This window comes from Equus asinus, chromosome 7 (genome assembly GCF_041296235.1).
Source record: "Equus asinus isolate D_3611 breed Donkey chromosome 7, EquAss-T2T_v2, whole genome shotgun sequence".
Classification (NCBI taxonomy): domain Eukaryota; kingdom Metazoa; phylum Chordata; class Mammalia; order Perissodactyla; family Equidae; genus Equus; species Equus asinus.
In genome coordinates, this window is record NC_091796.1 from 56,498,461 (window position 1) to 56,523,827 (window position 25,367).

General features: G+C 37.5%; 2 protein-coding genes across 4 annotated transcripts in view; one reads left to right on the forward strand and one right to left on the reverse strand.

The window, feature by feature from the left end:
• CEP76 (centrosomal protein 76) lies at positions 1-20,603 on the reverse strand. 3 transcript variants are annotated; one of them, XM_044773485.2, is made up of 12 exons: positions 20,307-20,603; positions 19,134-19,289; positions 17,980-18,061; positions 17,130-17,354; positions 15,956-16,141; positions 14,459-14,556; positions 13,968-14,096; positions 7,481-7,669; positions 4,479-4,645; positions 2,977-3,310; positions 812-1,029; positions 1-404 (listed from the first exon to the last, which is right to left on the reverse strand). In XM_044773485.2, the coding sequence occupies exons 1-12, from the start codon at positions 20,367-20,369 to the stop codon at positions 266-268; spliced, it is 1,986 nt and encodes a 661-aa protein (XP_044629420.1). In that variant the 5' UTR covers positions 20,370-20,603; the 3' UTR covers positions 1-265. The 3 variants fall into 3 exon arrangements, with proteins under 3 accessions (XP_044629420.1, XP_044629425.2, XP_070369589.1); XM_044773490.2 differs by having other exon boundaries at positions 3,106-3,310; positions 20,307-20,591; XM_070513488.1 differs by lacking the exon at positions 13,968-14,096 and having other exon boundaries at positions 20,307-20,580.
• PSMG2 (proteasome assembly chaperone 2) overlaps positions 20,368-25,367 on the forward strand; it is a 10,393-nt gene continuing 5,393 nt past the window's right edge. Inside the window, exons 1-3 of the mRNA XM_070514528.1 lie at positions 20,368-20,538; positions 20,630-21,052; positions 23,899-24,070. Coding sequence (XP_070370629.1) covers positions 20,368-20,538; positions 20,630-21,052; positions 23,899-24,070 — 766 coding nt within the window. The remainder of the gene's footprint in view (positions 20,539-20,629; positions 21,053-23,898; positions 24,071-25,367) is intronic.

The window sequence follows — 25,367 nt, forward strand, 5'->3', positions numbered from 1 at the left end:
CCTATAAACAAAGCAGTATTTATTAAAATAAAATATACACAATTTATACTAAATTCCATTCAGATTTATACAAGTTTTTCATGCTTAATTTTTAAATACACACATCATGATTTCTTTCAAACATTATGAGTCAGGTATATACAAAAGTGAAATATGACATCTAAGCCAGATTGTGATTTTTAAAATAACGAACCTCTAAACAGCTAGTGATGTACAATGTGTAAAATTCCAATTAAACAGGTATATTCTTATAGAAATGTTAGTCCTATAATACTGAGCGATATTTACAAGCAAACATGATCCAAACAGCACATGCAGATTCAGGGTAAGTAAATACTCGGACACGAACTGCCAGTCGCACCTGGTCTCCGCGGCAACAGATTATTTCTTCACAAAAAGGAGACCTACCGAAGAAAGAAACTTTTTCAATTAAGAAGTGAACATAGGCTTTACTTTCTTATTTTGAAGTCAGTATTTACAATAATTTTTTTAAATCCTCTCTCTGCTACCAATAGCTTTGTAATTTTGGTTGAGCTATTCAAATTATAGACTATTTTCTCATAGTCTATAAATTTAAAAAAATTATACTAGACAAGATCGACTGAGGTTGCACCAAAATCACTGGGAAAATTATCCCAAACTATCTAGAGCTAAATTTCAGACCAAATGAATCACAATCTGTGCAAAGAGGTTAAGTCATTATAAAAGCTCCCTGTGTGATGCTGAAGTCATTCCTAAATAACTACCAGACTAACTGATGGTTAAGATTCCTAAGCCAAAAACATTCATGAATTCCTAAATCCCACCTTACCGAAGACAGGTAGCAAATGCACGCCTTGCATTTCTATACACAAAATGTATTGGGAACCCTTTAAACGTGTGACCATCAGGTACAGCTCTCCTTATGGCATCTTGAAATTCTTCATTGCCTGCAGATATACTTGTCGTACGTTCAAATTCATAAGAAGCCAAAGCTGGTGATAAGAGATAGGAAAGCTGGTCTTCCCAAACAGTAGTGAGGCCAAGATCCTACAGCAATCAAAAGAGAAAAAGTAAAAGTGAAACATGTTAATATTTTAAAAACCAATTATAATTAAAATGTTGATTATTTTAATATAAGCCAAGAAAAGATTTTTAAAACCTGTCATAATTGTTTAAATTTATCATTGATTAATATAAGAATAGATAGAAATAAAAATAAAAGGAACTACAGGTATCAGGTTTTACTTCTTAGAGAAATAACCAAAAGCCATTCAATATAATGATGTTAGTGAAGGTTCCAAATCTTATACTTCCTTAATATCCACTAGAAAAGACCACATGGGATAGTCTTACTATGGAAGACACAGTGTCACTGAATTTTGAGGTCACGTTTTATTTAACTTTAAAGAATTAAGTAGGATTGAATTTGCTTAACTGACTGCTCCTACCATAAATTCAAACACAGTAGGAGAGAAAAGTCAACAAACTGCATATACAATTAAACAAATATTTACTGAGCGTTTACTCTGAAAGGTGATGACTTTTATACTGTAAGAAATAAAAAGGTGAAGAAGACATGCTAAAGGCCTTCAGGGAGCTTAAAACATGTTTCTACGGAATGCTGAAGGCCATTTGATTTCATTTATAACATCAAATGAACTATTCATGTCTAGATGTGATATTTTAAAAATTTTTTTACCAACATAAAAAACTTCTCGAAATTATAAATACTTTGATTATCATAACAGATCTTTAGCATTTCTTGATTTCACATTCAAGGTTTTAACTGGTTCCAAGTGATCCCTAAAGTCCATGATGATCTACACTTTTCCTGTAGCAAAAAGGGACTCTCACTCGCAGGTTTACAAGCACCATTAACTTAGCTAGTAAGCAACACTGGCAGCTAAGATCAATCTTGTTTTCTTTTCCTATACAAAGTATTCTTATAATGCAATAAAACATTAGTTTTATTTGTAAACAGGACCTAAGAAACGAAAACTAAAAGGCAATACAAGTGATGGAGAGAAAGGGACGGTAATGAGGGGATTTCATTTCCAGTAGTGTAATGAACTAAGTCCCTGACCACCCTATTGCTGAAAACATACTACAAATGCCAGATTAAATATTTTCCAAAACACACTTTTAAATACTCTGATGAGTTGGCAAGTGAGTAAGGGAGATTTTAGAGGCCAAAGCTGAGAGTCACTGGGAGCCCTGAGAACATATGGGATAAATCAATTTACCTTTGATGGCCTCAAGGGACATGGAAAACAGGGCTCACCCAAGGTGGGGAGTCTATTAGGGAATCCCAAAAGGTGAATTAGAAACAAATCTCTTGTAGGAATTTTGGGTTCTTTGTAGGTTATATGTGTTGCAAATAACTTTTCCCACTCCAACGCTGCTCTTTTCACTCTCTTAATGGTTTCTTTTGATGAACGTAAGTTCTTAAAACATACTAATCTTTTCCTTTGTGGTTAATGCTTTTCATGTCTTCTTCAAGGTACTTTACAAAAGACATCTAAATGGCTAATAAAGAAGAGGTTGGACCTCATTAGTAATCAGGGAAATGGAAATTAAAGCCAGAATGAGGATATCATTTTACACCCACCTAATTTAGTGTAATAGGAAAGCAAAACAAAACCAACCTGGGAAAAAAAAAACAAAACGAATATGAAAAAAATACAACTCACTATTTTTAATTGGAAATGATGTAAATATTTGGAAATCTAAATAGTGGTATTCAGCAAAAGTCTGAACAAGTTCACCATTCTTCATTTCCAGAAGGTTCTAAGAAGTATTGGTTGAATCTGGAAATTTTTGAGTCTTAGAACTTAACTCCTATGACTTTCAAACTACAAATTCATAAAGGCAGGGAGCATATTTGCTTTGTTCCGAGCTAGAATAGTGACTGGCACTATCATACATGCCAAAAAAACTGAAATATGTCAACAAATTAAAAAAATGTATGAAACTACAAATTCCAGTGTTAATTACCTTCCTGTGTTCTGACACTAGTAGCCTTAGCTGCATTTCTATTTCATTACTTGTTACTGAAGCATCAATCGTGGATGCACATAGAGGTGGAAAGGGAGGAAGGGATGTTGTTGCTCCTGGAGCACATACAGATTTAATCGCTTCTTCACTCATGGGTTTCCATTTGGACTCATCATTCAAATCAAATACACAGACTTCTACTGAGTCAGAGGGCTGACAATTTCCCAGGAACATCTGATGATTGAAAACACAACCAACTGTTCGATATGGGTACAATGGTTTGGGTTGTTCGGCAACTGGAGGTTCATCAGGATTGGTAGATTTGTGGATGTACCTAAAAAAAGTAAATTATAATTTTATATAATAAAAACTTAAAATATGAGAAGGCAGCTTTTATCGAGGAAAAAAATTATTCTAACACTTAAGGCTTAACGATTTCCCAGGATGAGAGTTTAATACTTGTTTTTTCTTATATTTCCACAATTTGATTATTCTGTATTAATTGTATGACACATCTTATGATATAGAAACCAACTTTATTCCTTTAACAAAAGAATATATTCTATGTATATAGTTAAGATCAAAAATGTTTCTCTCATATAACACAATTAAAATAATTTAGTAATACATTATTAGGCAAAACTAAGCAAAATGTCTATCAAACAGGGAAAAAAGAGAACCTAAGAAAATGAGAAGAGGGCCCAGGGTTGCGCCTTTAGAACCCTAACATTTAAAGACAAGATGAAGGAAAACTGAGAATAGCCAGAGAGGAATAATGAAAACTGAAAGACAGTGCTATGACAGAAGCTAAGGAAAAAGAATGTTCCAGGAAGGAGGGAGCATTTAACTCTTTCAAAATCTGATGACAAGCAAAACAACTGAAAAAAACATACAGTGGATTTACTATCATGAAGTCAGCACCCACATCAAATTTTCAAAAGAAATCATGATTTGCAACTTGAATTTATTTTCAGGCATAGAGACGATCACCAGAAAAAGCATATGCCAATTATACAAAATTAAAAGTAAATATAGTTTATTTTTACCAATATCATGTTGGTAAAGAATATTTAAGGTGTACACATTTTTTTTTTTTTTTAAGATTTTATTTTTCCTTTTTCTCCCCAAAGTAGCCCTGGTACACAGTTGTATATTTTTAGTTGTGGGCCCTTCTAGTTGTGGCATGTGGGACACCACCTCAGCACGGCTTGATGAGTGGTGCCATGTCCACGCCCAGGATCTGAACTGGCAAAACCTTGGGCCACCAAAGTGGAGCACGTGAACTTTAACCACTCGGCCACAGGGCCAGCCCCTACAAATTTTCTTAGAGTGTATTTAACAGCTATCTTAACTGAAGTAATTTTTTACATGGTCATCAAAAAGGCTCTAATAACTAAAATTATCAGTATATGCCTTTGAGTACTGTCAATATAAACAAAAAACCTGCAATTCAAAACATTTACATCTTCATTTTAATATCCTTGTAAACTTAGTTGACTAACCTGTGTCCTGTTAAACTCTCCCAAAAAGTGATGGTTCCATCAGTTCCACAAGTCATAACCCATGCATGAGGTACTCCTTTTGCCTTAGTCCCAACACAGACAAAGGCTTCTAATCCATATCCAAGAAGGAGGCTGCACAGAAGGTTAGCATGATCTTCACAGTCACCCTAGAAAATGAAACGAATTAAAATTAAGTATTGATTCCTTCATACTGTTTCCTTGTTAAATATTTAAATATATAATTACAATTCAAAATATTATTAAATCTTTTACTTTTAATCATTAGTCTAGTGTTAAGCTGAAACAACGAGGGGAAAAGAGAATATACTAATTTTAGAAGAACCTAAATTATTTTACAAAGTCAGTGCTCATCAATCTCATAGTCATAACACATACACTTTAAGAGGGGGCATTCAGATTCAAAAGTTTATAAAGAACTCATAAAACACAGAAAAAAGCAGTAAGATGTTAAAGATGGATAGCTAAAGGACATGAATAGATAAGCTGACAAATCATACAGCAGGAAATGTAAATAAATGGGAAAAAACTTAAAACAATCAGCTATAGTAGCTATACATCATCAGTTTAAGGAAATATATAGAAAAAAAGATTGGATCAAAGAACAAAAAATGAAACAATGGCTATAATTAGGGTAGGTGATATATAATTGTCCCTTCTACTTTCTAAATTCTCTTTGATAATGTTATATTACCTTCAATTTAAAAAAATTATGAAAACTACAAAAATAGAAAATATCTGATAATATGTTCCATGAAGAAAACATTAAAACATTAAACACTAAGGCTAAAATTACGTGAAGATATGTATTTAAGTGTAGGACTATGGGTAATATGCAAAAACAAAGATAACTACTGAATTCAGTGTTAGAATGAGGGATGATTTCTTTCCCAAAAACTTTTGCATTAGTGGCTCTACACTGTTGTTTTTTAATTAACAGTAATAAAACAAATAGCATTTTATAATCATCAAACTGACTTTTGAAAAATACAATATCCAATCTTTTAGACCGAATAATTTCTGTACTGAGATTTTATACTAAAAAAATTTCAAAAGAAAAATAACAATACAATCAAACATATTCAACGCAAAAATTCATTTGCAGTGATACCAAAAAATTGGAAGTAAGCCTTAGTCAAAAGAAACAGTTTCTACAATGACGAAAGAGTTAAGTAGATTTTATATAAACTCAAGAAAACTTTATACAGCCATTAAAAGACACAGATCATAAAGATCATAGCAACACATGGGGAAATGTTCATGGCATAAGGCTAAAAGTATGACACAAAACTTTATTATCTTAATTATAATTACGTCAAAAATGATACACAAGAGAAAAACAAAAATATAAAAAAAGATGAAAAATTGGTAATAGAATTATGAATGTAATTTCACCTTTACTTTACAACAGTTGTAATGCTGCTGTTTATGCAAGAACAATTTTTTAACTAATTTGCAAGCTTTTAAGATGTGCTTTCTTGGGCCAGCCCCATGGCCGAGCGGTTAAGTCTGTGCACTCCACTTCAGCAGCCCAGGGTTCAGATCCTCGGTGCAGACATGGCATCACTCATTAGGCCATGTTGAGTGGTGTCCCACATGCCACAACCAGAAGGACCCACAACTAAAATATACAACTATGTACTGGGGGGATTTGGGGAGAAAAAAGCAGGGGAAAAAAAAAAGAAGATTGGCAACAGTTGTTAGCTCAGGTGCCAATCTTTAAAAAAAAAGAAAAAAGATGTGCTTTCTCTTTAAACAAACTTAGGTAAATAAAAACAGTGAATCAAAGGGGTGAATATTTGCTTTACAAAAGAATTATTTACACAATAATTTTAAATATGTTTCACACCTACTATACTTGAAATAAAAATTTAAATTCATACACACAACTTTTGGGAACTACAGCTTGGGAATAAATCACAATAATTTTTTTGGAGCCAGCCCTGATGGCCTAGTGGTTAATGTTCAGCGTGCTCTGCTCTGGCAGTCCAGGTTTCATTCCTGGACACGGAAGCACAGCACACATGTGTCAGTAGCCATGCTGTGGTGGTGGCTCACAGAAGAACTAGAAGGACTTACAACTTGAATATGTAACTACATACTGGGCTTTGGGGAGGGAAAAAAAAGAGAGGAAGATTGGCAACAGATGTCAGCTGAGTGAATCTTTAAAAACTAACAATTCTTTTGATAAGCAATGCTTAACTGTTTTCAATTGTCTTTAAGACAAAATATTTCTAAGTGACAAATCAATCTCTAATCTAAATAGTTTCTTCCACTGTACAGCTTTGCCTTGTGAATACCCATACTATTCACACAAGCTCAGACTAAACAAAATTATTTCAAAACAATAATAAAGAAATTTTTTTCTGTTCTTTCAACAGAATTGGAATGCTAAAGACAGTCTTACTTGTTTTTATAATATCATCAACATTTTTGGGACACATAAGATTAGGAAATATCCCATTATCTATAAAATTAGTTTATTGAAATAAATTTCATTTAGCATCAACAAATGTACACAAATTCTTAAATATATAATTAAATTTGAAACTAAACAAAATATCATGTAATCCAAGATCTTTTTCTATATTCATTTTGACTGCCAATTCCTCTTTCAAAAAAAATGTATCATCTAAGCAAATTGTAACACATGAATACTCCTAGAAGACCATGGTTCTGGTCCTGGCAGTGTTTCTAATTCACTAATTTACCTCTATATCTTGGATCCTGACACTATAGTACTCGTAGGTCCCTATCTCACAAAAATCATATTATGTTAAATAAGAAACTACATGAAAAAATAAAGATGCTAAGTTGTTTCTTTATGTATTGACATTTAAATGTTAGGGAAAATAGTGAAGAGATTCTGATTTGTTCAAGTTGACAATATGTATATTTTTTCTAAGTTAATTCTTTTACAAATGCACCATAAACTCACAATAACTATAATGTACTGCTTTTTAATTCTATTGAGCGTAGGATACCTTGTTTCTACAGAGAAAGGCCAGGAGTGTGCACCACTGTTCCTGTTTACCTCCTCCTCCAATAACAGGGGCTCTTTCATAACCAAGGACATTAACAAATCTTGCAGCTTGCCTTGGAGTATCCAGAAGCCTCCCAGCTCGAAGTGGTTTAACATAGGAGCAGACTGGTCTATTTATCCCATTTTCATCCTGGAAGAGAAAGGGAAAAACATCTGTAATGACAGATTAATCATTCCCAATTTTAACACCTTTTCTTAGAAAACACTAATGTATTCTAAATACATTAGATAAAATAAGTCTGATACCACTTATTGAGTGCTTACCTAGCATCCAGCACTAACTTGCTGAGTGCTGTGCATACAATTTCTCTCTTAATCCTCATAACATCTATTATTTTCATTTCATAGATGAAGAAACCGAAGCTACAGCTATAATGCAATGGAGCCAGGATTCAAACCCTGAGCTATGTGACTCCAAAGCCTGTGACAATAGGAACCTGAACTTATGATCCAGCAATTCCATTCCTGGATATATATCCAAAGCAGTTGAAATCAGTATCTCAAAACAGGTATCTGCACATCCATGTACACCACAGCATACTGACAATAGCCATGATGTGGAAACAACCAAAATGTCCTTCAACAGAAGAATAAACAAAATGTGGTGTATATGTACAATGAAATACTATTCAGCCATAAAAAAGGAGAGCCTGCCATTTTCAACAACATAGATGAACCTGAAAGGCATTACGCTAAGTGAAATAAGCCAGACATCTAGACAAAGACAAATACTGTACTGTATCACTTGTATGTGGAATCTCAAAAAAAAAAAAAAAGCCAATTTCATAGAAATGGAGAATGGAATGGTGGTTGCCAAGGGTTGGGGGAAGAGGGAAATGGAGTAATGTAGGTCAAAGGGTACAAATTCTCAGTTACAAGAAGAGTAAGTTCTGAGGATCTAATGTACAGCATGGTTACTATAGTCAACACTATAGTACTATAAACTTGAAAGTTGCTCAGAGTAGATCTTCAGCATTCTCACCACACACACACACAAAAAAGAGTTAACTAGGTGAGGTGATGGATGTGTTCATTATCTTGATCTTGGTAATCATCCCATAAAGTATTTGTTCATCAAATCATCACGCTGTACACTTTAAATATATATAATTATATTTGTCAATGATTCCTCAATAAAGTTAAAAAAAAAACTCCTATGAGAAAAAGTAGGCAAGTGGGTGGGAGATGGAGAGGGGATCTAAGCCGAAGTATTCATTCATATTATCACACAGAATTTAATGATATTTACCCAGACAGAATAACTTTTCAGATTAACTGATAAAACAATGATCAGAACTCATTTTTCGTTTGTTTCCATTAAACTTGGAGATCCATAGGAAACAATGATTTGTGAACCAAGTCAAGTGAAAGCAGAGTTTTGAAAACATCTAAGGGAAACATTTTAGGGAAACATCTTACATTTGAAATACAGGATGTATCCTAGCATTTGAGCTGAATAACTACTGTGCACACAAGAGTCTCTGATCACTGTTCACCACTGTGCTTTCAGAGTTAAATTACCAAAATTTCTACTTCACTTACCTTCATGATTACTGAGATGACAAGGCCAAAGTGCCATTTTCTATTCAAATTCAGAGACAATTTAACACTCTCTATTATGGCAAAGCTCCTCAGAAATAAGACCTAACTCAGGCAACAGAAACACCACCTGTTTGAATTCAAAGCGACTGATGTCTTTCTACACCACAAAAACATCACTTCTCCCATATAATCCCATGCCTCAGCAAGAAAAAACTTGCCTATTATTTATTGATTATAGTGAGAAAGATCATGAGTTTTTACTTCAACAGCATTTATTTCTGCTCTGATTTTTATTATTTCTCTCCTTCTGCTGACTTTGGGCTTTGTTTGTTGTTCTTTCTCTAATTCAGTTAGGTGTACTTTAAGATTGCTGATTTGGGATTTTTCTTGTTTGTTAAGATGTGCCTGAATTGCGATGAATTTTCCTCTTAATAGAGCTTTTGCTGCATCCCATATGAGTTGGCATGGCATGTTATCATTTTCATTTGTCTCCAAGTATTTTTTGATTTCTTCTTTAATTTCTTCAATGATCCATTGCTTGTTCAATAGCATATTGTTTAGTCTCCACATCCTTGTGCCTTTCTCAGCTTTTTCCTTGTAATTAATTTCTAGCTTTATAGCATTATGATCGGAGAAGATGCTTGTTATTATTTTAATTTTTTTAAATTTGTAGAGGCTTGCCTTGTTTCCCAACATATGGTCTATCCTTGAGAATGTTCCATGCGTGCTTGAGGAGAATGTGCATTCTGCTGTTTTGGGGTGAAGTATTCTAAATACATCTATTAAGTCCAACTGTTTTAGCTTTTCGTTTAGCTCCACTGTTTCTTTGTTGGTTTTCTGTCTGGATGATCTGTCCATTGATGTGAGTGGGGTGTTGAGGTCCCCTACTATTATTGTGTTACTTTTGATATCTTCTTTTAGGTTTGTTAATAGTTGCTTTATGAACTTTGGTGCTCCTGTGTTGGGCACATAGATATTTATAAGCATTATTTCTTCTGGATGAAGTGTCCCTTTGATCATTATATTTTGGCCCTCTATGTCTCTCTTTACCTGCCTTATCTTGAAGTCTGTTTTGTCTGATATAAGTATTGTGACACCTGCTTTCTTTTATTTGCTATTTGCTTAGAGTACTGTCTTCCACCCCTTCACTCTGAGCATGTTTGTCCTTGGAGCTGAGGTGTGTTTCCTGGAGGCAACAAATTGTTGGATCTTGTTCTTTAATCCATTTTGCCCCTCTGTGTCTTTTTATTGGAGAGTTCAATCCGTTCACATTGAGGGTGAGTATTGATGCATGAGGGCTTAATGCTGTCATTGTGTTGCTCGTTTTCCGGTTTTCCTGTGTTTCCTTTGTTTCTTGTCCTGTGTGTTTTAGCCTACCCATTGACTTCTGCAATTTCTTATGCTGTGTTTCTTAGATTTTTCCTTATTTATGTTTTGTGTCTCTGTTCTGCTTTTTAGTTTAGCGGCTACCCTGAAGTTTGTATTCAGAATCTCGTGTATAACATAGTCCGTTTTCTGGTGGTCTCTTACTTCCTTAGCCTAGACTGTTTCAGTCCCTTTCCTCCTCCCCTCCTAAATTATTATTTTTATCTCTTATTCCAACTTGTGTTGTGAGTTTATGGTTAGAGTGATAAGATTGTCTTTGCTTTGGTGATTTCCTTCCCTTTATCCTAATGCTATAGATCATGAGTTTTTAATATGATACAAAGCAAAATGACTATTATGATTTCTACTCATACCTATGGTTCTCAACTCCAAAAGGCACTGTTGTTTTTTTCCTGTCCTTTCCCACCCTGCTCTACTTCCTTTGCTCCAACACTTTCATAGGGGTCTGTTACTCTCCATCTCCCTACACCATCTTAAGAGTCAAAAATAGAGACAAAATGAAGTGATCAGCTAGGAGAGCTCAAATAGAATGAAGGACCAAAGTCAGGTAAGGAAACTAAGGAACAGAGAAAGGAGGAGATTTAAGCCCTGGGTCTCTTAAGGCACAAATCTTTTTTTGCGGGGGTGGGGTGGGTGAGGAAGATTAGCCCTGAGCTAACATCTGTGCCCATCTTCCTCTATTTTGGATGTGGGATGCCACCACAGCACAGCTTGATGAGCTTGGTGCATAGGTCCATGCCCAGGATCTGAACCTGTGAACCCAGGGCCACCGAAGCAGAAAACTCGAACTTAACCACTATGCCAAAAAGCTGGCCCCTTATGTCACTGATTTTTAAAACAGAAAATCATTATTCTAATTTTGGAGGGAAGTAGAAAACTATTATTTAGATTTCTTTTACATTAATTCAGCATTACTAATGATCAAGTATTGTATGAGAATATTAAGTACTGAAATCACAATCTCAACATTAAAAGAACAGCCTCAATCCTGAAGTGATTTATAACATTTTCTTAAAACTTAATGGTCTTAAAGGTCAATTCTTATAACTTACTTTTAAATTTCTTGCACTAGAAAATTTAAAAGCTATCATAAGTGAATTACTACTGTACTATATAGCAAAACCAGCTAGTGAGGGAGAAAAGTAACAATGAATTTTTAAGTATAATGACCCTGGGAATTCTACAGATGTTTGGTTAGGATAAAGGCGGTTAAGTCAGTTCCTATGTGGGCCAGTTAGTCCTATTCTTACAACTCCACTAAAAGGCAAGAAAGGGATGAGTACCTAAAAAGTAGACGTATTTGCCCTAAATCAGTCATCAACAGCAGCATCTCGGAATACAAGCTGCATCATTATATGTTTCATTACAGCAGTATTTCTAATAGTACCTAAATACAGTCCCATAAACTACTTAAAAATGTCTTCAAATTTTCAGTATTTCAATCTCTAAAGCTGCTCTGTCCAACAAGAATGCCACTAATTAAATGTGGCTATTTAAATTTTAATTAATTAAATGAAATTTAACATTCAGTTCTTTAGTCACATTAACCACATTTTGTGTGCTCAATAGCCATATATGGTTAGGGACTACCATACTAGACAGCACAGATATACAACATTTCTATCACTGCAGAAAGTTCTATGGAACAGTGCTGCTGCAAACTATTTCCTCTTGTGTCTGGGAAGCAAAGGAAATTAATTTTCAGACCATATATAATAATTTTCTTGGTTTAAAACTATAGTTTTTGTAATTAAATTGAGTGCCTTAAGTAACTGTCATTGTTCTTTAATTTCAAATATAGGAAGCAGCAGCCAGAAACACCTCTGGGGAATCTAAGTAAGATAAACACTTTTTTTTCTTTTTTTTTGAGGAAGATTAGCCCTCAGCTAACTGCTGCCAATCTGCCTCTTTTTGCTGAGGGAGACTGGCCCTGAGCTAACATCATGCCCATCTTCCTCTACTTTATACATGGGACGCCTACCACAGCATGGCTTGCCAAGCGGTGCCATGTCTGCAGCCGGGATCCGGGCCAGCGAACCCCAGGCCAGCCAAGCAGAACGTGCGAACTTAACCACTGCACCACCATGCCGGCCCCAGATAAACATTTTATTTGTTCTCACTATATGGAAAGAGGCAGCAAAGTCAAAACAAAAAAGCACTATTCAAAACTGCAATTTGATAGTCTGCCACGACTGAGTTGCTGTTTGATTTCAGAAAAGCCTCTTCACTTCTCTATCCTTCATACTATTTACTAAAAGTGGCAACGCCTGACCGCTTAATGATCACATATGCTTACAATGAGACTAAATGACCTTACGTGGTTCAAATTTTCTCACGATGAGTTTTAAGAGACAGGAACTTGTTCAGTAATATTTCCTAAAAGAAAATGCCAGTTCCTCCATTCCCTTAACTGTATATCCCCTCCTCTTCCTCCTCCTCTTTCATGTGCCATTTCTCTGATCCACTCCTCTCCCACCCGCCCCTCCCCCGCCGGGGGCCTTTCTGGTCCCAGATTCCACACAGCAATGAATAATCTCACCTCAGACTAAACAGACAGCAGAGGGCCAGTTATATTTTGATTGGTTTCTTTTCGTCCTTGTCCTGACATCACTGCTACCTTACTTGCCCAGCCATTCAATGTATAGACAATGCTACCAGAAAGTCTGAAGCTATTGCCCTCATTTCCACCACTAGTCAACTGAAGTCTCCCATTCCCAAGCTCCTCATCTAGAAATTGAACCACTTTTAGCCTGTCCTAAAATCTAGGGAATGCAGGGTAATGTTAGACAAATGCACAGGATCTGAGAAATACAATTCAAAATACTACTACCCTATACTGATAAAAAGCATGTATATGAGGCTGAACACATGAAATATCCGAACGGTTCCTCATAACTTACAAAAAAATATGGATCTGATCATACATTTTATGGTGGTTTGTTAATGAGAGAAAATAGGCTTAGGATACAGGAAAAATAGAAGCAGAGATATAGAGGTAAAATGATGCAGTTAAATATTATTGGTCACTGGCTTAGAGATCTCGATTATATAGAATTATTACATGTTATATCGTTTATCTTTTTAAAAAAGGCCCTAACAAAAAAAACATGTATAGCCAGAGGCCCAGTTCTGCACACAAAAGCTGACTTTACACATAAATTGCGAAGTGCCCCAGTAGTCAATTACTTAGTACTAAGTATCAATCAAAAAGATACTCCAAGTTAAACAAAATAACTTTTCATCTACTTTAAATCAAATACATTCAAAAAAGAGTTTAAAGAAACAGTAATTGAAAATGAAAAGCAAAATAAACCAAAGATTGTACTATATCGCTCACTTACTCAGTGAAGGAATATTACAAAATCAGCATTCTGTTTTACAAATAAACTTTCAGTTGCCTGGAATAAATACATTTTACAAATTCAAGTTAAGTGAAATGTATATACACAACAGTAAACCTCAAATAAAGGTGTGAAGCTTTTCTAATACAATTTACAAACCTGTGCAAAAATCTTAACCAGCCGGGAGCTGTGTGAGGGTCGAATTTGTAAATATTCTCTCCACCACTGCTTAGCATATACAAGAAATAATCGCTCTTTCTCTGCAGTTTTCTGACGTTCCAAAGCAAGCTTGAAATTTAAAAGAAGAGTCAATTTCTATTCATTCTCCTTAATTCATTACTACAAAATATAGAACAAATCTATGCACTTCTTTCCATCACCACCCTAATCTAAGCTACCATCAGCTCGTCTGTAAGAACCTCCTGACTCCCTTGTTCCTATACTTTCCCCAGTACAATCCAGTCTCTATACGATAGTCAGTGATCTTTTTTCTCCCAATACAGACATTTTCAATAATAAAAGATATTGTTATTCTCTTGCTTAAAACTAATAAATTGTAATTTTCTAAAAAGAGTACTTTTTAGGATCAACAGGTAAATATACTACTATGAAAACAAATACACAAAGAGGAGAAATCCAGAATTATTTACCTGCGTGTTTACTACTTCTTGAGATAAGGTTTGATTGAGTGCTGGGTACATCTCAAGTTTTATATTTAAAATTCCCACAGCAACTTTTGATTCTGTGCCTATAAATATAAATAAATATTTAGAATTCCAGAGGTTTCAATAGTAGATATAGTCAGTCAACCAAAGCCTAACCAAAATAATTCACGAATTTTGTGCTTTACCACTTACGTAAAATAAAGACGATATTTAACATCACCTTTAATATTCATATTAAAAATGAACGAAATCAATTTATTTTTATTTTGTACAAAGGCTTTCATCTAATTATAAAGAGATAACCTATTTTCTTAACTTCCTAATCACATTTTAAGGGACTTTTCGGACTTAAAGGATTTGGGATTCTTCATTTTGACTTTCATTAAATCTATCATACCAACCAGACTTACAATAAAAACAAAGTCAAAGCAACTGTTAATACCTCATTCTCAGAAAATATTTACTCTTTGTCTCATATAGTCATTCCCATTTATCCCTTCCATTTTCACACCACATGGGAGGACAAATTTTCAAGCCATGCCCGGATTTAAAGAATTGGAAAACAAATATACTTCACACCAAAACTATTTAATATTTCTTTGCTGAATGAGAATACACTTGTTTCTGGGTCATTACTATAATTATCATGTTAGGCCTACATTTGAAGACAAATAATGGGTATCTCGTTTGAAAATAAATCTCCTACATAAAACTTTTTTCTCTACTTTTTATTTAAGGAAAAACTCATTGATGGTCTGACTTATCAAAATCTAAATTAGTAAAGCTATACTGTCCAATGGCCAGACTTAATTCTGTGACTACTTTTCAATACCAAAGTCATTCCATTATGTTATGCATAAAACACTGGTAGGTTTTCATTGTATCAGCACATGTGTATTACCTATCAAGTAGTAGGCAAGAGGCCAAGGAGACAATGGTGCATAAGATAGGCACCATCTCTGTCTCAAAGAGTACTATTCATTGAGACGGACACTGAGCAAGTCAGGTCCTCTGAATGCCACTTGCCCACATGTAAAAGGTTAGAGTATCTACTCCATATCCCACAAGAACTGCCGCTGTAGGAAACTACTGTTACTATCAGGGATGTACTGTATTCTGGGATGTAACCGAGTAAAGGTTTTTTTGCGTATGCATGCATGTATATGTGTGAAGAATCTTAATTTTCTTTATAGCCTTATACATAATCAAATAAACTTTTTTTAAAAAGCTCTCAAAATTTCATATTCATTTCCCATAAAAAAAGTTTTCCTTAAAACAAGGCCAGATCGACTGTCAAGTTCTACACTCATCCTATTCTTCAAGACATTTCCCAAAACTGCAATACAGGGGGCCAATTGTAATTCTAATGAAATTCTTTTTACATGTTTCCCTCTTGGTTTATAAAGGCATTTAAAAAACATAAAATGTATTTACAAACAAACTGTGGCTATAAAAAGGTAACAATGATATTAATCATCATACCTACACCCATAAGTTCCACGGTAAGATTGGTCACTCCATTTTCTGAGCCTAAAACAGACCGCCATTCGAGAAAATAGGATGCTACTAAAGTGGTCTCACCAAATATGTCTGTTTTGATTAGCACCATATGAATTGGATCACTTATTGATAACATTGTCGTTGAATCAGCCATTCTAGTTCCATCACCTAGAAACATAAACCAAAAAAAATCACACCACATTACATATTCTGTTAGGCCAACAAAAAAGAATACTTTTATTGAAAAGGATACTAGTTATAAACTTATATAAAACCAAATAGAATAATTTGGTAATGCCTCAGAAAGTGTGTGACACACTGAGAATAAAAGTATGCTCCTACTTCTATCACTAACTTTTGAGAGGACTGGCAGAATTGTGACAACTTATCTAGTTACTTAATGCGTATCAGTGTTTTGTAAGAGAGAAATCTGTCCTGTAAAAATACTTAACTAAAGTATATGCTACTACAATAAAAAGCCTTCAACTATGTCAACACTAATCCCCAAACTACTTTTATTCCTAAACCTCCAGAAATAATCACTGTATTATCCACACAAAACTGAACATCTGGCACCTTGGAGCTAACAATTTAAGCCTTATTAGGCTTAAATTAGGAGGGGAAAAAAAAGATTTTGGTAGAGCATTAGCCATCATAGTAATCTAAAATTCTTAAGGCATAATTCTACAACTTTCCTAAGTTTACAAATATATTACAAAGATTTCCATATTGACAACTAAAATGTATAAAATACCTTTATAGAAAGAAATAGTGTAAAAAATTATAAAAAACAAATATCATAATTTTAAAGTTATAAAAATGAGAGTTATAGACTCACATCTAATATATCCCCAGGACTTGCCTAGTATAGTATCATGCACCTAATAGGTATTTAAATGTTTATTACTAAAGAATCAACCATTACAACAGTCAAAAAATCATCTTCAAGGAAACTAAATAGCAGAAAATAAAGCAAGAAGGTGGCTAGAAGTAGTTTATACAGTAAAGAGCAGTGAGGAAAAAAAAATAAAACAAAAGCCTAGGGAAATTCACCCATTATAAATCTCTCCTTACAGTAAAAGTTGTTATAGGTGTTCTGCAATAAAAGCTAACAAAGATTTACTCAATTAAATGACAACTTTTTATTGCTCCTTACCTAAGCTTTCTCTGTGTACTTCAAGTAAAAACCCATCGTGAAAATCTGGTTCACAGGCACACGGAACAGGTTTAGAACGAAAACGTTGGTTTCGAAAATGTAAACATAAAGTAAAGGTTGAACAAACTTGTCCCGGTAAAGGCTCAGGTTCTTGCAGATGTTCCAAGAAAGCTTTTCCACCCAAAACCTGAAGGTAAAGATACCTCCGTGTTGGATCAATATTAGCTGTAAAGTGTAGCAATATATATGAGGAAACTGCTAAATAACTTAAGGAATGTGATCAAGACAACAGGAAATAATAACTTCACAAAAATAAAACTAAGACTAAAAAAGAAAGAGAGTAACAAATTCACTGTATACCAGGACCATTTGCACCTGGGAAAGGACAGATACACAATATGGTCTCTTTTGCTGAGTTTCCCTTCTGGCCTCTTTCTCCAGCTGGAAAGGAGGCAGAGCCAAGGGGTAGGATACCGCGGCTTCTCAGCTGCTTATCCAACATTCCTTCACTTCCACAAACCAACCCACACAATGATCAACTCAGCAAGAGTACTCCTTAGATAATTACACTCCCATTAAAAAAGTAAAGCTGTACAATTTTTATAAAGTATATTATTAGAACATGAGAAACAGGTGGTCCTGTTTTTGCTTCCACTCTGCTATACATTAAATCTTCTGACATACATCACGCAAAAAAAACTTTTTGAATGATTAGTCACATATTAAATATTTCATTCTGTAAAAAAAGAAACTGAAAAGTTTTCTATCAAACACCAAACACTACAGCACATCTATTCACAGTACTATCACTATCCACAACTAAATTAACGGTAAAAAGAAATACACATACTTTTTTTTAACAATGTCGATTGTCTGTCAGTAAAACAAACAGGTTGTTTTGGAGAGGAAGGGAGTTCTTGATCAACATTGTCCTAAAAAAGCAAAAAACAAAAAATTGAAACAAATTAGAAACAAAAATTACTGTTAAGCAAAGAAACACTAATAACAGGTCTAAGCACTGAACAAAACCAATGGGCTTTAGATAGGAAAAAGCCCCTCAAAAAACTCTTCATTTTCCTAGTATTATTAAAACAATGAAAAGCCTGAAAAGAAGATGATGCAGCTGGTCACTCCTGAAGTCTAATATTAAGGAATTAAGTTGACCTCAGCCATGTCCGCAGAATGCTAAAAACAAATCCTTAATGCCTCAAACGAGGTCAAACTTTCTCTGACCTCATATAACATTTGGCTTATGAGTCCACCATGAATTGATTATTTTTAATAAGGAAGTGAGATTCACACAGTAGAAGCTGTTAGTAGGCCACTTTTTATAACAAATGGGTTCATAAACGTCAAAAACCAAAAAAGGATGTCGTATTAAAATACTTGTTCCCTGGTGTATTATGAAGTCCATCCAATTTTTCCATTATATTACCCAGGTATTGAGGTCACAGTTTCTCATTATTGCCTCATTTTCAAGAGAGGCCTACTTACTAATTTGTGCACCGAGAGGCTATCATCCCACTACTGACCTATTTGTATGAAAAGATTTGAAGGTTCTTACACAATTATTTTCTTAGAGAAATTGATGACTTGTTAATCACAGAGAAAATAATTCTAAAAGAGTGTGTTTTTTTAAAAATAAGCCTAATCTTAAAAAATTATAGAAAAATACTAGTGGAAAAGAGCTAGGTTATGATGAACTAATTTTATTAAAATATATATACCTGAAATTACAGACGTAGAGAATAACAAGAGAAAATTCTGTCACTGTAGAGAGAGGAATATGGTAGATAACTCCAATTTCATCAATACATAATCGTACTTGCTACATTCAAAGGTAGAATTAGCTTACACTTGAACCAAGGATATTACTAGACAAAATGGTCTTACTCTAAAGTGGTTTTACTAAAACGAGGGGCCCCCAATATGGACCCTATAAGCAGCATTAAACATGAGAATATACTTATACTATCAATTTCTTTCCCCTAAAAGATCACTCACAGTAACAAAATTAAGTTCTTTCATCACATCATCAATGATTCCCCGACGTCTAAGGGCTTTAATCAAATCTTCTGTGGATAACTGCTGTTGATCAGGTGCCAATTCTTCACGTATTGTCTCAGCAAGGATTTCTCTTATTCTGCCATGGACATCCATCTGTGAAGAAAACTCGCATTACGACTTACAGCATTACAACGTGGTCAAATATTGCCCATTAGCTAATTTTTTTCTAAAATACTGACTCAAAGGAAAAAATGAGATAGTAGACAGACTAAATTCAGGAAGGCTTCTTAAGCTAATAATAAATGTAAAATTGCTACCAGAACTCAATGAGAATAAACAGTTTTTAAATAAAAAAGCAAAGAAAAAAAATTTTTTAGTCCAAATTCTAGAAATAAACTCTACTGGTTATTTACTACCCTTTTTACCCGTTCTCCACAAATAACACTCAACCAAAACAAATCTTTAGAGAGAGAGTACAGAATAATCAAAAGAACACAGATCTGGAGGAGGCCATCAGCATGAACTTCAGCCTTCAAGTTATTAGACGTGACCTCGAGTTAACTCATTTACCCTCGACGAATCTGGAAATAAGTGCCCTGTCAAGATCGGGAGGCTTAGATAAAAGACGGCAAGGCGCACAATAAACGGCAGCTTGCATCCGTTCGGCTTACCGCCTTCAGCCGAGCACCCCAAGACACAACGTTCTTCTTGAGCCCCGAAGGATCACAAATACTTTCATTACAAATCCTTCAGTAATTTCTCTTTCGTGACTGGAGGACTGCAGAGCTGGCTCGACTTCAACGACACCGCAAGGTTCACCCTTAAAGTAGTTCTAATCCCTGACATCTGACTATAAACCCGCTGCAAACACGACTTGGACTCGATCTGACTTCCAGAAATCGCTCGATAAACGCTTCCGTTTCACGCTGTCCTAGGACACCAACACCGTTCTACCGCCTCATCGTCTAACTGGCACTTTCTGGGCTTGCTCCTCCATCGAGGCTCGAAAGTCCTCTGGCTTCAAACCCGAGGCTCCGCGCATCCCGCGCTCGGCGTCTCACAGCCTTGGCCCCAGTGCCCGGCAAACCGGGGCCGTCGGCGGCCGGGCCGAGGGACACCAGGCTGGCGCTCGGGGCCCCCTGCGGGCAGGAGCGCGCCCGCGGCCCTCACCTTGCTCAGCTGCTGGTGGATGAGCTGCTTCAGCTCGGAGGCTTTCTCCGGGGGCAGCGACATGCTGGGGCCGGCGCCTCGCCGCCAATCCTCCCCGCTTCGGGCGCCCCAACCGCGCGGCGCGCGCCGGCCGGCCTGGGAGCGTCAGTCAGCGCTGAGCACAAAGCCGGCGCGGCCGCTCGCCCCGCGCAGCTCCCGGGGGCGCGACGCCGCGTCAGGCCCTGGCCGGGCAGTAGCCAAGGCTGCGGCAGCGGCGGCGCCCAACTGTTGTTTTCAAACGGCGGCGGCCAGCCAGCCTCGGGGCTGTCCCCTGCTCTGCCTGATCATCTCCGCCCGCCGCTCCCCCTCCCTCGGGGTCCTCACTCCGCGACCTCAGGGCACTCCATCGCCTTGCCTTGCCAGGGTCTCCGGACGCGCTGCTCGCCCCCATCTTTTCCCCTGTCGGGATCCCTTTCTGTCCTCCGGACGGGCAGGTATGTGGACGGGCCCCTCAGGACCCCGCGCCGAGGGACTCGAAGGACCCCACCCTGCTGGCCCCGCCCCGCCCGCCTGGTCCCTCCACGCGCGTGTCGCGCGGGGATCCGCGGTCTCCGTGCGCGCCTGCGGCGTTGACCTTGCGGTTTTCGCCTTCTTGCTGCTGTGGTCCCTCCCCGCCCGGCGCCCATCCCTTCCTCCCATGTAGGACCACCATGTTTGTTCCCTGCGGAGAATCGGCTCCCGACCTCGCGGCTTACACCCTGCTGATGGTGAGTCCCCACTTTCGCGAACTCTCCACTGCCCGGCTTGGGGCTGCTGCCTCTCGGGAGGCGCCTCCACCCCGGCTCGGCCGCCCCGGCCCTGGGAGCACGGGTACCGGTTTCTCTTCCAGGTTTTCGGCCTTCGGGGAAAACACCGGGAGGACGTGGCCGGAGGCGGCGGTCCGAGCAGAACCTTTGTTGGCGCTGTCACCGAAGGTATCTAAGTCTGCAGTGTGTAGTCTTTGTTGACTAAAACGTAACGTGTTTGGATATGACAGTTACGTTGTGCGAGTCATTCTCTTTACGTTTTATCCCAGAAAATCTTTTCTCAGCTAGATTTGGAGTCATTCTTAAGCTAGCAAGTCATCGTCGTTAATCAGAAAACTACAGATAGGGTAGTAAAAGTAACCTTTCCTAGTAACCACACGGTTTTGTCGCTCTTAAAATTGCGCGTAGGGGCGGGCCCCGTCTCCGAGTGATTAAGTTCGCGCACTCCGCTTGGGCGGCCCAGGGTTTCGCTGGTTCGGATTTTGGGCGCGAACATGGCACCGCTCATCAAGCCATGCTGAGACGGTGTCCCACATAGCGCAACCAGAATATACAACTATGTACTGGGGGGCTTTGGGGAGAAGAAGAAGAAAAAAGTGATTGGCAACAGATGTTAGCTCGGGTGCCAATCTTGGGGAAAAAAATGCCCATATTCATTCATTGTGTCAATAAACATTCTGTTACGCGAAAATGTTAGAATAAGGCTAGGTCCTTGTCCTCAAGAAGTTTACAACCTAATTGGCAACACATGTAAATCAATAAGGGCAGTAAAAGCTAGGCTAGAAGTTTGAGAAGGGTACAGAAAGACCCTAGGATTTATTGGGAGGGGGAGGGACACAAGGACCTTTAAGAAAAGCTTTATCTATGAAATCCTAAAACAAAAAAACAACTCCTAGATACAGAGAACTGATTGGTGGTTGCCGCAGGGAGGTGGGGGTGGTTAAGTGAAGTGGGTGAAAGTAATCAAAAGGTACAAACCTCCACTTACAAGTAAGTCCTGGGAATGTAATGTACAGTGTGGTGACTGTGGTTAACAGTACTGTATTATATATTTGGAAGTTGCTAAGAGAGTAAATCTTGAAAGTTCTCATTACAAGAAAAAAAATTTGTAACTGATGATGGAGGTTAACTAAACTTATTGTAGTAATCATTTCACAATATAAATGTATCAGATTACTATGTTGTATATCTAAAACTAATACAATGTTATATGTCAATTATATATCTCAATTTAAAAAGAATGATAGTAATAGAAAAGTTACTTTTTGTCAATTTTCGTTGTAATAATGCACCCAAGAAATAGCAATGATTCCGAACATAGTGTGCAATAGTGTACTAAGGAAGAAAATTTTACGTAATTTCAAAGTCTCTCTCTGAAAAATATGTATTAATCACAAAAGGGAAAAAGTATCTTTGCAGGAGTCACTTGGCAGAAAAGGAAAAAAGCTTCATAGAGAAAGTAATGTCTCAAAGATTATTGGTGGTAACACTTATCAGTTAATGAAGAGGGAAGCCATACTAGAGTGGCTTAAATGGGCAAGAGGTGGAGATGTGTATGTGTATGTATTCATTCATTGGTTCAGAGATAAAGTTCCTGCATGTTTCAGTGGACAGCTATGGGGCATTTTGGCTGTGGAGGAAAACAAATAAGGGAGGTGGTGGTTAGGGGAGTATGTGGGATCACGGGAGGATTTTTTAGAAGGAAAGATATTAGAGCATGTGTATATGCTGATGAGAAGAATCCAATAGTGAGGAAAAGATGGATGATACAGAAGAGTGAGGGTCTACCCAAAGTGGCAGAATCTTTGAGAAGGGGAAAGGGAATTACAGGAGATAACCAGGGGATTAGTAGGTGACAGCAACGAGGGGTGGGAGAGCACTCTGAGGGACCCAGAAAATAAGATGAAGGCCAAAAAAAAAGCAACTGCTGGAAGAATGCAAAGGGGGAGCTACATTAAAGAGGTACTTTAAAGAGAGAGTCGATGAAAATTAGTCGTGTATTAGATGTGGCTAGTAAGGGAAAGGGAAGAAGTTTCCTGGTTTAGGTAATTGGGTGAATAATTGTTGCTCTTTTCTGAAATACAAAATAGAGGCACAAGTCAGGGCAAAAGTTTAGTTTTGTACATGTTGAGTGTGAGTTGCCTGTGACATAAGCATGTGGAGATACCCACTAGGCTCTGGCGTTCAGATAGGGTTCTGGGCTCTAGGTAGAGATTTGGCGGTTGGACTGTTTAAGTCACGGGGGTAAGTGTGTGTGTGTTTAGTGTGAAAAGAAGCTCACTCCAGCCTTTAGGCAGTGACAAAACAAACAGAAGAGCCTTTTGTCCATCCCTCATGGCCTTTACACTTGCTTGCCCACCGCCTGGAATAGTCTTTTCTGCGGTCTTTGTGTGGCTCCCTCCCTTACCCCTGAAATCCCTTACCCCTTTCAGGTCTGTAGTTACTTGTCGCCTGAAGTGAGTCTTTCCTTGATCACTCTGTTTAAAATTGCGACCAGCCATGTGCACACACTCTCACTTACTTAATTTTTCTCCATAGCACTTACTACTGTGTTTTGTTTTTTACGGTAAACCACTCCCTCACTAGAATGGAAGCTCCACGAGGGCAGGAACTTGTTCGATTAGTTTTACTGCATTCCCACTGCCTAGAACGATGATTGACATGTAGTATAATATGAAAGAGTCAGTATCTAGCTATGAGGCACCTGAGCATAAGCATTCAGTTCTAGTGCTGTGATTACTGTCTTCTGTCTAAACTTTAAAGTGCTGCTAATTTTGATGACATAATGAATGTATTTTTTATTTCAGCCAGCAGTATCTGTTGGAAATGTTGGCCAGCTTGCAGTAGATCTGATTATTTCTACACTGAATATGTGTAAGATTGGTTACTTCTATACCGATTGTCTTGTGCCCATGGTTGGAAACAACCCATATGCAACTGCAGAAGAAAATTCAGCAGAGCTCAGTACAAATGCTGAAGGTATGTAAGGCTTCGGCATGTTTTGTTCTACTACAAGGTAGAGTTGTTTTAAATTAGAAAGATGCTCCAGATACTGTTTTGTAGCAAACATTTACGTGGTGCCAGTTCTCTGCACAATGTACAACCCAGTCACGTTGTCCTCTTCTCTTACATCCTGGTTTTAGTTCTTAGCCTTTTCTAGATGGCAACTGCTATGAAGGACGTGCTTATACTTGTATCTTTGGATACAGTTTGAGGTTTCCATTTTATAACGTGGGGGTTTTCCCCGTTTTATCCTCAGTTTTATTTTCTGTTCTCACTGGCGTGTGTAAGCATCACTAATACCAAAGAAAGGGAAAAAGAGAATTCCCCTGGGCTCAGTCCTGTGAGTTTAATGTGTGCTGCCTCCTCTAAGCCTCACAGTCATCCTCTCACATTCTTCTAGAAACCGTAATAATATGGAATCGATAAGGCCCAGAGAGGTGGGTCTGCCTGATGCTACTGGCAGGTGTTGGCTTTTCCCGCTCCGTAAATCTCCGTAGGTCCTCATTGGACCTTCAAGCTTGGTGAGTCAGGGACCAGTTCACATTGCCCGACCACTGTGTTTAGGACGCGGGACTGCACCGAGTGAGTGGGGGAAGTGCTGCTGATCCTGACCCCAGAGCATCAGTTACTTCGTTTCATGGCTGGCTGCTCTGTTGGCCTCTCAGTCTTCTGTTTACCATTTTAAGGTGAAAGCCAAAGGTGGTAGAGGAACGTGAAAGACCATTGGTGGACTGAAAGACCAAGGAGAAGCATTTTATTTGTTGTCAGTCTCATTAACCGTGTCATTAGCTTGCAATAATGAAATACACTTTCAAGAAATAACCTTAGGGGGCCGGCCCGGTAGCACAGCAGTTAAGTGCGCACGTTCCACTTTGGCGGCCCGGGGTTCACCAGTTGGGATCCCGGGTGCAGACATGGCACCCCGTGGCAAGCCATGCTGTGGTGGGCATCCCACATATAAAGTAGAGGAAGATGGGCACAGATGTTAGTCAGGGCCAGTCTTCCTCAGAAAAAAGAGGAGGATTGGCAGATGTTAGCTCAGGGCTAATCTTCCTTGGGGAAAAAAAAAATAGAAATAACTTTAGTATTGAAATTCCTTCAGGAAAGATGACTTTTTTATAGCACAAGACTGAATTTCAGTTATTGCCTTAGAAGTTAAGGACTATAAATGGTAGAACTAGAATTTATATTATTCCACTAAGGGCAACAACTATCAGTTATTATTTCCTATGAGCTGACCACTGTGTGCAATTACATGTGTTAATTCATTTAA

What these genes read in the sequence shown, in the direction of transcription:
- CEP76 (XM_044773485.2), bottom strand. Translation starts at nt 20,369, where the DNA reads ATGTCGCTGCCCCCGGAGAAAGCCTCCGAGCTGAAGCAGCTCATCCAC. An exon ending in TCCACCAGCAGCTGAGCAAG is followed by an intron (nt 19,290 to 20,306) that starts GTGAGGGCCGCG and finishes TTTTCTTCACAG; the next exon opens with ATGGATGTCCATGGCAGAAT. An exon ending in GAGAGTTTAACAGGACACAG is followed by an intron (nt 3,311 to 4,478) that starts GTTAGTCAACTA and finishes TACTTTTTTTAG; the next exon opens with GTACATCCACAAATCTACCA.